This window comes from Sinohyriopsis cumingii, chromosome 16 (genome assembly GCF_028554795.1).
Source record: "Sinohyriopsis cumingii isolate HCF-2022 chromosome 16, ASM2855479v2, whole genome shotgun sequence".
Classification (NCBI taxonomy): domain Eukaryota; kingdom Metazoa; phylum Mollusca; class Bivalvia; order Unionida; family Unionidae; genus Sinohyriopsis; species Sinohyriopsis cumingii.
This window is the reverse complement of record NC_142976.1, coordinates 24,210,487-24,225,202: the sequence shown is the minus strand read 5'-3', so window position 1 is coordinate 24,225,202 and position 14,716 is coordinate 24,210,487. Positions and strand designations below refer to the sequence as shown.

The 14,716-nt window shown below is 34.5% G+C and overlaps 1 protein-coding gene across 1 annotated transcript in view; it reads right to left on the bottom strand.

Annotated features, from left to right (window-relative positions):
* Nucleotides 1-14,716, bottom strand: part of LOC149780080 (contactin-like) — a 302,136-nt gene that overhangs the window by 61,779 nt on the left and 225,641 nt on the right. The window contains exons 10-14 of the mRNA XM_089936841.1: nt 12,338-12,443; nt 8,087-8,274; nt 6,245-6,517; nt 5,533-5,823; nt 4,932-5,098 (exon numbers count right to left, since the gene is read on the bottom strand). Of these exons, the coding sequence (XP_089792967.1) occupies nt 4,932-5,098; nt 5,533-5,823; nt 6,245-6,517; nt 8,087-8,274; nt 12,338-12,443 (1,025 nt within the window). The remainder of the gene's footprint in view (nt 1-4,931; nt 5,099-5,532; nt 5,824-6,244; nt 6,518-8,086; nt 8,275-12,337; nt 12,444-14,716) is intronic.

Genomic DNA, 14,716 nt, shown 5'->3' with positions numbered 1-14,716 from the left:
ACTAAGAAAGTACATTTTGAGGAAATTCAGGATGTAAAACTGTAAGTATATTTCTTTTTGCCATTCTTATAACCAGTTAAAGAAGACAGTATATGACTTGTCACTTGTATGTTAGTTGTAAGGACCTGTTCTTGCGTCTGTTGTATACTGTAGCTAGCCTAAATCCGAAACATTGTATTAACGCGGAATATGCTAAAACAGCTGGTATGTGGCAGTCCACAAAACATCTGTTTTAGTTCATTCAGAAACAAATTTAAACAACCACAACGTAAAACGCCTCTTACGCGAGTGTACATGATTTGTTTACAAATCAAAAGTGCTGGCGTCTGCGTCCTTTGTTTGTTTACAATAGAAAGTAGTTCCTTTATGCACGTGAATGCTATATGTGTATTGGCGCGCGGGTTCAGTATCGGGTAATACTGAACGATTCTGACAATGTAAAGTTAACGGGGGAACAAATGAGCATATAGTATAATATCATATAATATAATATAATATCATATAATATAATATAATATAATATAATATAATATAATGCAATGCAATTGAATGCAATGCAATATAATATAATATAATATAATATAATATAACATAACAACATAATATAATATAATGAAATGTAATATAATATAATGCAATATAATATAATATAATATAATATAATATAATATAATAATATTGCGAACGTAACTACTGGTATCCTTAATATCCCTACTCCTACTACTGCTGCTACTAGTACTGTTACTACTACTATTACCACAATCTACAACAACAGCAACAGCCAATAATAATAATAATAATATTAATATAATAACACCTCTTATAGGGAGCATTATAAACATAAATGAACCGTTACTAGTACAAGTGGAGTAACAATACGGAGTTCATCATGAATTGGGCTGTTATGGGGAAGTGGGATGGAATTTTGGGATCAAAAGGAATGAAACATGATGTTGGATACTCACCATCATGTAACGTACTGACCAACATACAGTGTAATTGGTAACTGACAAATACACATTATTCTCACCCAAGCTACTGAAAAATCTAGCTGTCTTGCTAATCTTACTTTTCTTATCTCAGTCTGGTTGTCTCAGTCAGGTCGTCTGTCATGGTTTCCACGTGCTATGAACTACTTTTAATTTTAAAAAAAACTGTTGTTATCTTCTGCTGTGCCGGACACAGTTGTTATAAAATCAAAGAACAATATTAGATACATAACAAACCCCACTCACCCCATGTAGCGTATCATTGCAGTAGAAATAACAACACTTGCTACGTTTCCACGAAAGAAACTATTGATTTCCAAGAATATCATAAATTAGAAATCTCTCCCCTCACTAAACACTAAGTTAGAACTTGTAATATATCATAATGTTGCCTACGATACAAATTTTTCCAAGTTAGAACTGATACATGTTAAACGTTATCTGTGTTAAAGATATTAATTACTTATAGTTATTTTCATATGACACCAATGGACTAAATGTGATAATATAGTAATAATATCAAAACGGTTTTCTAATTTCTGTGGCATAGAGCGTATTTACTTAGAGTCAACAGGTCGTCCCATTACCCTCATTAACATATTCGTATAAATGCGCATTAGTTTGAATAACAATAGCACCTGACTCAATATGCTCAGTGCTCAATACTTCCAACACCTAATAATTATAACTGTTTTTTCTTGATTTTTATTTTATTTTCTAAGAGAAGCATATATAACTAAGATATTCTTAAAAAGATTATTCAGATTTTCATAAAAGAGCACACAACCTGATGACACTTATATAGAGTGAGAAGCAATTATAGTACCTGATGAATACTGAGTTTGAATCTGCTAACTAAATTGCAAAAATGCAGGGTTATTTTAAATGAATTGGAAAGTCGCGGGGTGACATTTTTTATCTCCCTACTCGGCATAGCCTCATGGAGAGATAAATAATGTAACCTCTGGAATTTCCATGCCGCGTTGAAAACTCCGATACTGATTCTCTTATTACTGACAAGCATCCACATTTATTAATCAAGACTTACCATTTTAACCATTACTTAAATACTAACGAATTCACTGTTACTGACCAGCACCCTCATCTAATCACCAACACCTACACCTACTCATAACCACCCACAACTACTGCCCAGGACCAACACCTACAGACCAGCACTCAAAAATACAAACAGGTCTGTATGGGTAAGATGTAAAGTATGGTGTAAAATAGATAGGACTAACACATAACTTTAGACAAAGTCACTTAATATTACCTACCAATATTTAAACTTTTAGAGCAGAATACAACAGAATTAATGTCTTCAGGACTGAATGTAGCCTAACGGATACAATCTTATATCCTAGATCTATATTTGTAGCATTACCTCTATCTCAAATTATGCTAACAGTGTCAGTAAATTTGCATATATTGTAATGATGTTATGACAGGCTGTAATGGAAGGAACAAAATCTTAATATAGTATAATGACACAGAATTTAGCGGAGATGCGAAATGATTCGGAAGATTATGTACAAAATATAGCTTAGGCTAATATAACACTGTTCCGAAATTCATAAGGAATTTATCGAAATTGTTTATAAATATGGGCGACGAAAAGTGGCAATAGCAATATAATTCTGGCATAAATACGACATTTATCTGAGACTAAAGAATGTCAGGAGAAAATTAAAAAATAGCATTTAAGTGAGCCATAAAATAAATCCAAAATTTTGTTATAAATTGTGTAGAAAAAATTATATTGTCAATCAAAACGTTTAGAATTTTTATTTTGTTTTATAAATTGAAACAAATATTTTCCAAAGTGTGAAAGAAATTACAATTGTAAACAAATCTACAAAGTTTAAAAACTTAAATTAAAAACTTCTTAGAAATTATAGAAAAAGGTGAAAATTGTTTTAAATTTTGCATATATTAGATATATTATACAGTGCTTAACATTTCAAGAAGCAGTAACAACATTTTAAGGTTGTGAACACTTTTTTACAGAACAAAATATTGAAAGTAAAAGAATTTGAGTACTAAAAATGAAATTTAAATATTATTTATTTTACAGGTCGAGAAGCCAGATTTTAATATTATAGAAACCTTGTAGAAAAGGACCGTTTGTGGTTAACAATGTTTTGTATTGTGAACACACGTTGCCCTCTTTTGATGTAAATATTAAAATGATGTGGACTAACAGCCAAAGGCCATCAATTATCCTGCAACCACACAGTCATATAAAAAAGTTCTGTACAATCTGAAAAATAAAATGTTTTGTACAATTAAAACGTTGTTTTGATTAAAATAGTTATAAAAAATATTGTTTATAATTTTAAATCCTTTCACAATTTTCAAATTATTTTGCAACTTTTTCTTTTAGAATTGATAATTATTTTACGAATTCAAAAGTTCTTTTCGGGAATAATTTTATCAAGCTACCTTCATATATATTTTAGTATAACATATGCTTTCGGCCATATTTTAAACAATTTCTTAAAGTCTATTATTCTTAGCTAAATTCCATTTTAGTTTCGGAGCTTAAGTGTTATTTAAGCTTTAACCATTGTTGCCGCTAAATTCTGTATTAGTTTCAAAATTTCGTTCTTACTTTCAGTCCACGCCACAATTTTTTCTATACAATGTACCTAGCTTTTATTTGTCTCACCTGAATTATGTGTCACTTGCAGACTATTTTGCATTATTATGACGTGGTTTCTTAATAACAGCTATTTGTAACATCACTGCACTATTCACAAATGTACGCGTGTGTCAAATATAATATGAGGCAGAGCTAATACTTTATACATATTTCAAATATATGTATGTAGCCAACACACAATATTCTGTCATTGAGACTTCCTTTCCTCCGTTTGATTTACACACAGGCGAGTATTGGATGGTGAAAGTCAGTGAATGTCTTACAATAGGTGTCGTCTTCGTTACCTTAAATTCTTAATTTACATCATAACCATGCTTCCTGATTGTAGGTGTGATTGTCGGTCAGTATGTATATGTACTGGCTAGAAGGCATATGTGCTGATCATTAAAACTGTGTGCTGGTCAGTAGATCTTGTATTAGTTTGTAGGTCCGGTTGATGATTAGCAAACCTGTTTGCTGGTCAGTAAGTGTGGATGCTAGTCAGTACGAGTGTGGGCGTTGATAGTTGCTGCTAAGTAAAACTGTTTTGTTCAGTGTTTGTCGGTTTTGGATAGTATATGTGAGTGCTGGTGAGTTGATGTGGGTGCTGGTCGGTTGTTGTTGTTGTGTTGTTGTTGTTGTGGGGTTTAACGCCATTTTTCAGCACGATAGGCTATACATGGCGGCCAGTATTAATGGTGGAGGAAGAACCCGGAAAACCCCGGAAAGAACCACCGACCCACGAGAAGCTACTAGCAAGCTTTCTCACATGCCCACATTGGCTGAATCTTAGACTCGAACCGCCGCAGACAGAGGTGAGATGGCAGTGATCCGTAACGAAGAGCGCTTTAGACCACTCGGCCACTCGGGGCCCCGGGTGCTGGTCGGTAAAAATGTGTTCATTTAGTAGGTGTGAGATGGTTAGTAAGTGTTATTGTTGCATATTAATTGTGGGCTCTAGTCTGTAACAATGTTTTGATCAGAAGGGGTGTTTGCTGTGTTGTTCATAAGGTGCAAAGTGTTGGCTAATATGCAACAGAATGTTCCACTCATCTTTTCCACCTAAAGCCGTTTTTCACATTACATGGCCGCTTGTGCTTATAACGTAATGTTAATCCCCCTTGTGCCCATAACAGTCTAGATGTGTCAATTTTGCTCCCATAACTACTTAAACTTTTAATATATAAGGTAACAGCCCCTAAGCGCTGCAGCTCTATTTTTAAATGTTCTTTGTATATATAAAAAATAGATGCAGCCAGGGGTGGGGTGAGCTGGGAGAGAATTGTTGTGTGTCTTGCCGTTCTGTAGAAAGGATCCTGGTCCATGTTTATAATTCTGCCGTTGAACTTCCAGACGTATACAAGCTCGAAAACCTCGTAGTTATAGGAAGCCTCACAGTAGAAAAAGTGTGTCTGGTTGACGTCAACGACAGCATCAACGGGAGATCGAGAGATAGCCAAACCAGCTAGTTACAAAAGAAATTGAAATATTTATAAAATAATTTTTTGTTTTGAGATTTTCTCTAAACATATATTGCAGCCGAATATCCTTGGCAACACTTTAGCGGAATTAAACTTAACACGTGCGATAGCTTGTAAAGATTTCAGGGAATTTACATTTTGAGGTTTACACAACAATACAGTATTATTAGATCCTGAATGGAACGATAAGCTTACTTTGTCATGTTAATAATTGTGTTTATTCGATACAAGATTTATGGCTTTTAATTTTCTGGATTGATTTACTAACAAACTTGTGATAAGAATTTTTTTAAATTCAAATATATCAGATCTCTCACAGGAACTTCACAAATATTCATACATCCTAAATGATATTAGCTCTGTCACGTGCAAGCTTAACACGTGACAAACAATATATGTCCTGAACAAGGATACTCACAGACAACCGTCAGCCTCGATGTCATTTCACTTTCACCGTTAATGTTCGTAGCAACACATTCGTACTCTCCCTGATCCGCTGGGCTCACTTTTGTTATCATGAGGGACCCTTCAATAGTCATTCTGACTCTTTCATCTCCCCCAGGGATCAGCTTTAGGTCATTGCCATTTTGGAACCACTTGATATCTGGAACAGGAGCAGCTTCTGGTGCACAATCTATGGTGATATTGCCACCTTCGCCGGCTAGGATCTCCGGAGATAAAGGGTTCTTTGCAAAATTAGGCTTAAAGGCTGTAAAATCAGATGCAAAGTCGATCATATACAAACCATATTAAAAAAAATAACTATATACAAACCATATTAAAAATAATAACTATATACAAACCATATTAAAAATAATAACTATTTTGATAATAAGACTTTTGATAAGTAAGCGCAAGGGTAGATAGAGATGAAATGAAAGAGGCATACGTACCATATTTGTAAATTTTTCAAACTAAACCATACTGCCTCATCTCGGAGTGGGAAGTTGAGTTAATTTCAAACCAAATCATTTTTCATCTCCGAGAGTGAAGTTAGGTAAACTAGTCTTTGAAGTAAAATAAATGCTACAAATATTTATGTGAATATTAAAACATAAATACGTAAGTAATCATCCAACACCGGTACAAAAATTTGGTGAACACAGACATTATGAGCGAGGAGGACTTACAAAGCACACGTAACTGTGCTCCACTCGTGGCAGATCCAAAAGCGTTGGTGGCAATGCATTGATACATGCCACTGTCTCGGGTGTTGTCTAGGCGACGGATCCAAATAACATTTTCTCTGATTTCTACCTCTCCGGGTACATTGGTGAGAGTTAAGGAATTCTTGTACCAAGTGTAGGTTGCCCATGGTTTGGCCCGAACCTCACAACGCCATATTAGTTCCGAACCTTCGTCGGCATGCATGTCATGGAGAGGTATAATGAATGTCGGTTTTGCTGAATCAAGAACATACACAAGAACAAGGATTAAACAAGGAAAGAGAAAGTCAAGTGATCAGGACTCAGATGTTTTGATAATGCAGAAGAATACAATTATGTATCTAGTTTGTAAGGTATTATGTTCTGTAGTGCATACAAATCTCGGGACAAACGAGCAAAATAACAAGCAGCACAAAAATACTGAAATCAAGTTCAACAGCCAATGACAAACTACTTCTCAAGTTCAACAGCCAATGACAAACTACTTCTCAAATTCAACAGCCAATGACAAACTACTTCTCAAATTCAACAGCCAATGACAAACTACTTCTCAAATTCAACAGCCAATGACAAACTACGCTCAAATTCAACAACCAATGTCCAAATACGTTCCAATTCAACAGCCAATGTCAAATTAAGGTCAAATTCAACAGCCAGTGTCAAACTACGGTCAAGTTCAATAGCCAATATCAAACAATAACATAAAAATTACTGTTTACTTTAACTTGCAACGCGGAAATATGTATAGGCCAAATAAGTAAGCGAATATTAAGAAAAACATATTTCCTTAAGTGACTGAACCAAAGTACAGTATTTTAAATCTGTTTGAAACAGTTGATTGTAATGTTTTACCATAACTAAAGGTTTATCCTTTATATAAGACGTCTAAATGTATGAAATCATGAAATGACACCGAGAGATATATTAAAATATGGGTAAATGTAGCTACTTTCACAGCGCGTCAAGGTCATGTCTCTAAACTTCTAATTGCATGGTCCCTACCTCCACGCTGATGCCCATCTCTCTCTCTCTCTCTCTCTCTCTCTCTCTCTCTCTCTCTCTCTCTCTCTCTCCTTATGCACCAGATATGGTAAATTTCCTGAAAGTGCTTTAGGGCGAGATCAGAGCTGCAGGTAGACAAATAGACGGACGGACATATAAAAGGATATCATTATATTCAGTAATAAAGGTCACTTAACCAGATTACATGCATATATATTTAACAAACACATGAGATGAATGATAACATACTGTAAGTGCATTTACTTATATTTTCATAACAATTTTCTTTTCACACTGCTGAAGAGCAAAGCTTTTCAAACTGAAATAATAGTTTTAAGTGATTACTTCTCAAGACATACAAAATTATCTGTATGTGGGTTCAAATACGGAAACAAGTAAATACTTCGCAAGAACGTCTTTAAATCTTGAACAACGGTAAACAAAATTATATTCTGTTTCAACATTATAGCTCGCTGTAATTCATAACATTAAAACTTACAACTTACTGAATCGAGATTAGAAAAATTACAGCAGTGACGTAACCCTTCGTATTCACAGCTGATCGGAAAGCATTTTATTTTTGTTTTGTTTTAATTGGCGGACTCAAATCACAATAATGAAAAAATTTAAATGGAGTAGCCTAGCACGAAATATCATTTCAAAAATGGAATGGCCAAATGCTCGATGTTTGACCTGATTACATGGAAGAATATCTTTCTAGATATATTAACAGTTACTTTAATGAAATGGTTGCTTCAAATCAAACAGATGAAGAAAAATCTTAAAGTTCTAATTCAGCATTACCCTCAATGACCAGGTAGATAGATTTTGCGGCGGCCACGGATCCCACAATCCTATGCACGTGGCACGTATAGTTCCCTTCATCCTCCATCTTGGCGTTGGGAATGATTAGAGTTCTGTTGGAATCGGAGAGTTTGTAGCCTTGAGGCAGGGGTGCATCGCTACGTGTCCACCAATAAAGCATCGGCATTCTAGTCAAAGATATGCAAATCTTAATTACAAAGCCTTGCTTTCTATGAAGTTCAAGCAAATATCTAACAAAATATATTTTTTAATTCTGCAGATGCATAAGAAATTAGCTTCATGCCTATGGCACTTCATGCGTCTCAAACCTCATATATTTGGTTGCAATAAAACTATATTTACCTGTTTACTTTTAAACATATTGACAAACATAACAGTACTGCAATACAAATTTGTAAATTTAATATTGCTATTTAAAAATATTTTGGAGAAGAAAAAAAAAACATATCCAGAAATATATATATATATATATATATATATATATATATATATATATATATATATATATATATATATATATATATATATATATATATATATATATATATATATATATATATATATATATATATTTAACATGGACAATGCATCTGGAGTTAACACAGGACACTTGAAACAATTTAACGTAACAGGGTCAAGAACAAGAATACGAGACGAATATGGGATATAAAATCTAAGATACACATATCTTATAATTGAGTCTCTAGTGACTGGATGTTTGAGATGACAGAATAACATCTTTTGAGGAAAATTTCATGGAAGGAAATGAAGGTTCTACACTGATAATAGTTTCTTTTTCTGCTTAACCTCTGTTTCATATTCATCCTAAATTTAGATTAGCTCATTGTAATAAAACCAAATGCTGATTTCTAGGCACGCAATGACATGCATTACTCCTTACATAATACAATTTGCTTCCATCTTTGGTTTTTCATTATTCATTGAAAACATAGATCTTTTAATATACTCAGTATTGCATGTGGTGTAAAGTTGCTGGCAATATACGAAGTATTTAATGTATTAGTTTATTATGTACTACTGTAAAATGTTATTGTAGTAAATCTATGAGATAGAATTCTACAAGTTAGGCAATTTTACCCATTATGTTTCCAATCTTGGGTAACGTAATAGCATAAGCAGAATGGTATGGAACTATGCCAAATCCAGGAATAAAAACCACCTAGATTCTTTTACTGCTTCATTTTGAAATACTTCTGGTGTTGATTTAGTCCAATCACCTTAACATAATCTTCAAAGCATTTAATAAACAGTTTAGCATATGCGCTTTGAATACTTTCTGTTTTGCTAATACTTTTAGTACACTCTGTCACTATTAAGAAACACTTTCATTTCCAACTATCGAACTTCAAGTTGAAAGTCCATTTGTCTGTTCTTCCACGTTCTAATTGACCGCTCCGGTGGACTAGTGGTTAGAGCATCCGCCTCGGATGCGAAAAGTCGTGGGTTCGATCCCCAGCCGAGTCATACCAACGACTTCTAAAAATGGTACTAACAGCTGCCTCGCTTGGCGCTCACCATTAAGAGATTAGTGTTAGGACTGGTCGGTCTGGTGTCAGGATAATGTGACTGGGTGGGACATCATGCTTCATGTCTGCGGCATTATGCCCCAGTGCTGCAGACATCGTAGCGATATGACTGAAAAAAATGTTAAAGCTACGTTAAAAATCCAAATCACACACACACACACACACACTCCACGTTCTAACGTAGAAATTGAGACTTTTTGTATAATAGGACGAATAGTTATTACATGGCTCACCATTGTAGAATTATAATGCAACAAATTATTGTCGATTATATATTACAAAATAGAGAGTCAGTAGTCAAAAGTTTTTTTCTGTCCCCCTCCCCCCAAACTGGAGAAAGAAGTGTCATTAATGAGGGTAATTAAAGCTAGTAAAATGTGGATAGATGACACCCCAGTGACTCTGTCTACAGTAATATTGGGAATAGACGATACTCCACATGCGTCTGAAGACAGTACTGTGGCAAAATATGATACCCTCATGCCTGTGTAGTCAATACAATGGGAACCTCTTGATTATTTCAAAGAACGATTTATGTATAATAGTTTCTTCTATGAAAGAATGAATGCTTTAAGCCTATCAAAACTTTACGTAGTCATGGCTAAACGCAGAATCGTAATCATTGCTAGAAGAAGAAATATAGGACATGGTAAGCCTTTTATTTGACCTATATCTGCAGTTCCGGAAGTAGTGCTTGACCAGATACACCCTGCACGATGTTTCGTGATTTTAGATAGGATATTACCTACGTAGCATACAAAAAAATCAACAACGTGGGCAAGATCTAAGCACACAAAAAACTATGGGATTAAAATTTAAAATATAGGAGGCAGTGAGTTACTTTTATTTTACTAATGTAATATTAAATAGTGATGTATACGATCATCTATGAAGTAAAACACAGAATTGAACCAAAGAAAGTCAATGCATTGTGAGATATGGGTCACATCAACCTCTTTGGTGAAGAGCGTGTACGTATATGCCAAGAAGAAGCATCTCACCCATTAACACGATTCGTGGAGTAATATACGGATTACAAAAGATTATTGGTCACGAACTAAATGCAAAAGCTTAACTTAAGCTAGTAAACTATGAAATATCGGTTACCGTGACCTTCTTTTGACGTAATGTGTGTTACGAGACTGTGCTCTTAAAATAAGTAACAGAAAAGAGTGAAGACAACAAACTTTGTAAAATTTAACTGTGGGTGTTCCGAATCAAATCTAAAATTAATCCAAAAATTAAAAACAAAATTCTTAGTAATAACAAGTCCTGAAAAAAAAACTAAATTCAAGTCCCGAAGAGATCCAAAATTTAGTGCGATGACGTGGATGTTATTGCGTGCGAAGTGCTGATGTGTCAACAGTCTCTTGTTGAATCACATAAATATTCTACTGTATTCCCAGAGACAATAATCACTTGAATTCAATAATTTGATGAAAATACAATTCAGCCCAATCTGGCTACAAAACAATAAAACTTTAAGTAATAGATGTTAAAGCACGACTGGCAAAATCCTCACAAGTCACAAGATAATATAATTCTCTGCTTGACCTCAGGTCACAATTAGCATTTTCTAAAAATAACCATTACCTAATGGAAAATAACCTCATAGAATGATCTAATGAGCCTTGTTTATTTACAACACAATAGCCTACAAAATTCACTTTGGAATCTCCAAAACCCTGACCCTGATCAACATATTTACTCTTTGTTTGTTTACCTGAATAATAATCCTGATAATAAGCACATACACAGAAAAAATGTTGACGCTATTATTAGTTGCTTACATAAATGAAATATATGAAAAAAATAAAATAGACAATCAGGTCAAGCAGAAATTAACTCAGTTTTGGACAAGATCAAGTTCAGCATACAATGTTACATTACAATGACATGTAAAGGAATAAAAAAATTAAAACTAACAAACAAACAATTAAATTAAATATACATAACAGCTGACTGTAGCATGAAGCAAGCTCAAGAAATAAACGGAAAATAAAAAATGTAAGAAAAGTCAATGAAGTGTGAAATTTGGGTCAGAGCGATTTGCGCTCTTGATAAGCGTGTAGTTTTCTTCAAAAATGCATCCCAAAACATTGTTTTATGATTCCAGGTTTGACAGTATGGATACGGGGTTCCAAAGAACATGAGCTAGACACAAAAGCTGAACGCAGACTGTACAACAATATATGCACAAAGTTAACAATATGTACGCACAGTTAACAATATATGCACAGAGTTAACAATTTATGCATAAAGTTAACAATATATGCTAACAGTTAACAATATATGCACAAAGTCAACAGCAGATGCACACAGTTTACAACAGATGCACAAGTTAACAATATATGCAAAAGGTAAACAATATATGCACACAGTTAACAATATATGCTCACAGTTAACAATATATGCGCAAAGTTAACAATTTATGCACAAAGTTAACAAGATATGCTCACAGTAAACAATATACGCCCACAGTTAACAATGTATGCACAAAGATAACAAAATATGCACAAAGTTAACAACATATGCCCACAGTTAACAATATATACACACAGTTAACAAATCATTATATAATAAAACGGCGAAATTTTAATTAAAAAGTTATAGTAATGATTAGTCGTTATGATCTCCTTTTTGCCTATTGGTCAGTTTCACATTTAATTATGCACAGCCTTACCTTCCGTAGGCAAAGCACTCAAGTCTGATGTCCTGGCCAACAAGAGCTGGTCTTGGAAAAACAGCAATGAAATCATTGTGGATAATAGGACCATACTCGCTCGAGGCTGAAAATGTAAGGGATCAAAAACTTCTTGCATTGTCAAAATTATTTGCTGGTTGGATTTTCAATATTGTTAACAACTTAAACAGGATAAATACCTGTAGTATCGTATGTAAAATATGTCTGATATCAATTCTTTCTGAAACAAACCTCATGGAATTTTAGCTGGCTAGTACGCTAACGCGCAAAATTGACCCAGATTTTCTTCAAAAGACTCCGATTTCTAAATCTTATTCAGAAGCTATCGTTAAAAGCACATAATCAAATCTATGGGATTAAGAAAAGTCGTTTTTAGTAGCGTAAGAAAAACATGTTCACGAAACATTCACAAACCACTAACAATCAAGAAAACCACATTCTAAAACTTTATTACAAGCGAAATTCATTTTTAAGAAGAGGAACACAGTTCAAGTACTTACTTCCCTAAAAATCTATCTAGACATGAAAACTAGCGTTATCTTCAAGTACTTTACTATCGCAATTTGCGTACAATTCATATCTCACCATCAGGATTTGAAATGTTTGTATTTATTAGCCAAAGCGCTTATATAATTCTATAAAAAGTACAGAATTTCAAACAAATTAACGAATTAACGAAATTACTAAATCCGCACAATCGGTGAAAAGTCTGCGATTTGCGAAATAATCCTCAGATGTGTTGACCTTGTTTAAAGAGCAACATGATACATGATTTGAACTCGTCACATTCAAGTAATTAATTTATATTTTTATAGACTTATTCGTGAGTTTAACTTAGAGAAAATCTGCAAACTGAATATTGTTTCTACTTTTTATAGAATATCGCGTATAAATTAAAATTCCATGTCACTGTAAAAAGTAGTCCAAACGAGTTCCCGAATTTTACCGTTGAAATTAAATGAGGAGTTAGATATATGCAAAGTTACAGACTGAATTCACGTTCTTAATCAATACTCGGTTTGTCGTTATGTCTAACGTCAGGACAGAAAGAGTCGAGCAATCAAAAACATATTTAAGTGTACATTCTCATCCCAAGCAGAAATGGCGGATTGTGCATAATACAATCACAAATGTAATAACAACTGAAAAGTGTAATTATTTTCTTTTTGTTGGAATTTATAAATTAAGAAAGATACATCAAATAGGGATCTACAGATAATGCTGTGTTGAAACATAAGTAGTATGAACAGATTTAGTAGCAGACTCTACAGTTCATTCTTATTTCCCAAATAATATAACAAGTGTTGAAATCATCACCAGCCCTGAAAACGTTGAAAAATGGACTTCATGGGGAATCCTGAATGAATCAAAGACTTAGAACATGAGAGTGGATCTTGTGAAGAAATTGGTTTTCCCAGAAAATGTCCAGACACCTCTACTTCCACATGTAACCATTTGGTTAGAGACTATGAAGAAGCAGGTAGCCACTGAGTCTGCTGTACCTTGGAAGAAGAGGTGTGATGAGGCTCATGCAAGAAAGTTGACCAAGTATGCAGATCTGACAGAGACATACAAGAACAGGGCACATAGCACAGAAGTTGCAAGTAGAGGATTTCCTACTCAGTCGGTCTAGAAGATGCTGGGGAGATAACAGAGGAAAATTTAAATGTGGCAGTTCAAGAACTGGGTAAACACTACTGAAAGAGTGTTTAGCTGGTCATCGATGACGCGTGAGGTCAAGAGCTGGCTTCCTACCACCGACAGCTTGTGTCTGATCAACAGTACCACCACGGCGTCAAGAGGGTGTTTGGGTATAAGGGCGAAACAATAATTGATAGTTGGTCCGGGCTGATGATGGCAGCGCTGTAGTAATAGATACACTGTATTACAAATTTGATTATTCTGGGCAATCAGTGGTTGCCATGAAAGTATGGATGGCAACTGAGAATAGAGCGGTGACGTTGGCGAGAACGATGGAAGCTGGGAAAGACTATATCAGAAGAACGGCTGGGTGGCATCTTTTCGTACAACCCTAAACAGCAAAATGATGAACACACTAAGAGTTCTAAAAGAGGAGAGAAGAAAGGTTACAAACTACGGATTTAACGTTAACACACCGGGTTATTTAATAGACCTTGACAGTCGCAGTAGCAGAGGCTAATTGGCATTATGGGAAACTGTGCTAGAATGCAAGAAGTCTGAAAACTTATCAATCAAGGTTAAAGTGTGAGCCTGTGAGAAATCGATTGCAACGCACAGAGTCTAGAATCTAGCTTCGCGAGACGGAGATGGATATTAGCCAGGTATAACACCATAGTCTAAGCAACAGATTTGTCACAGCCACGTGCAACGGTAGGA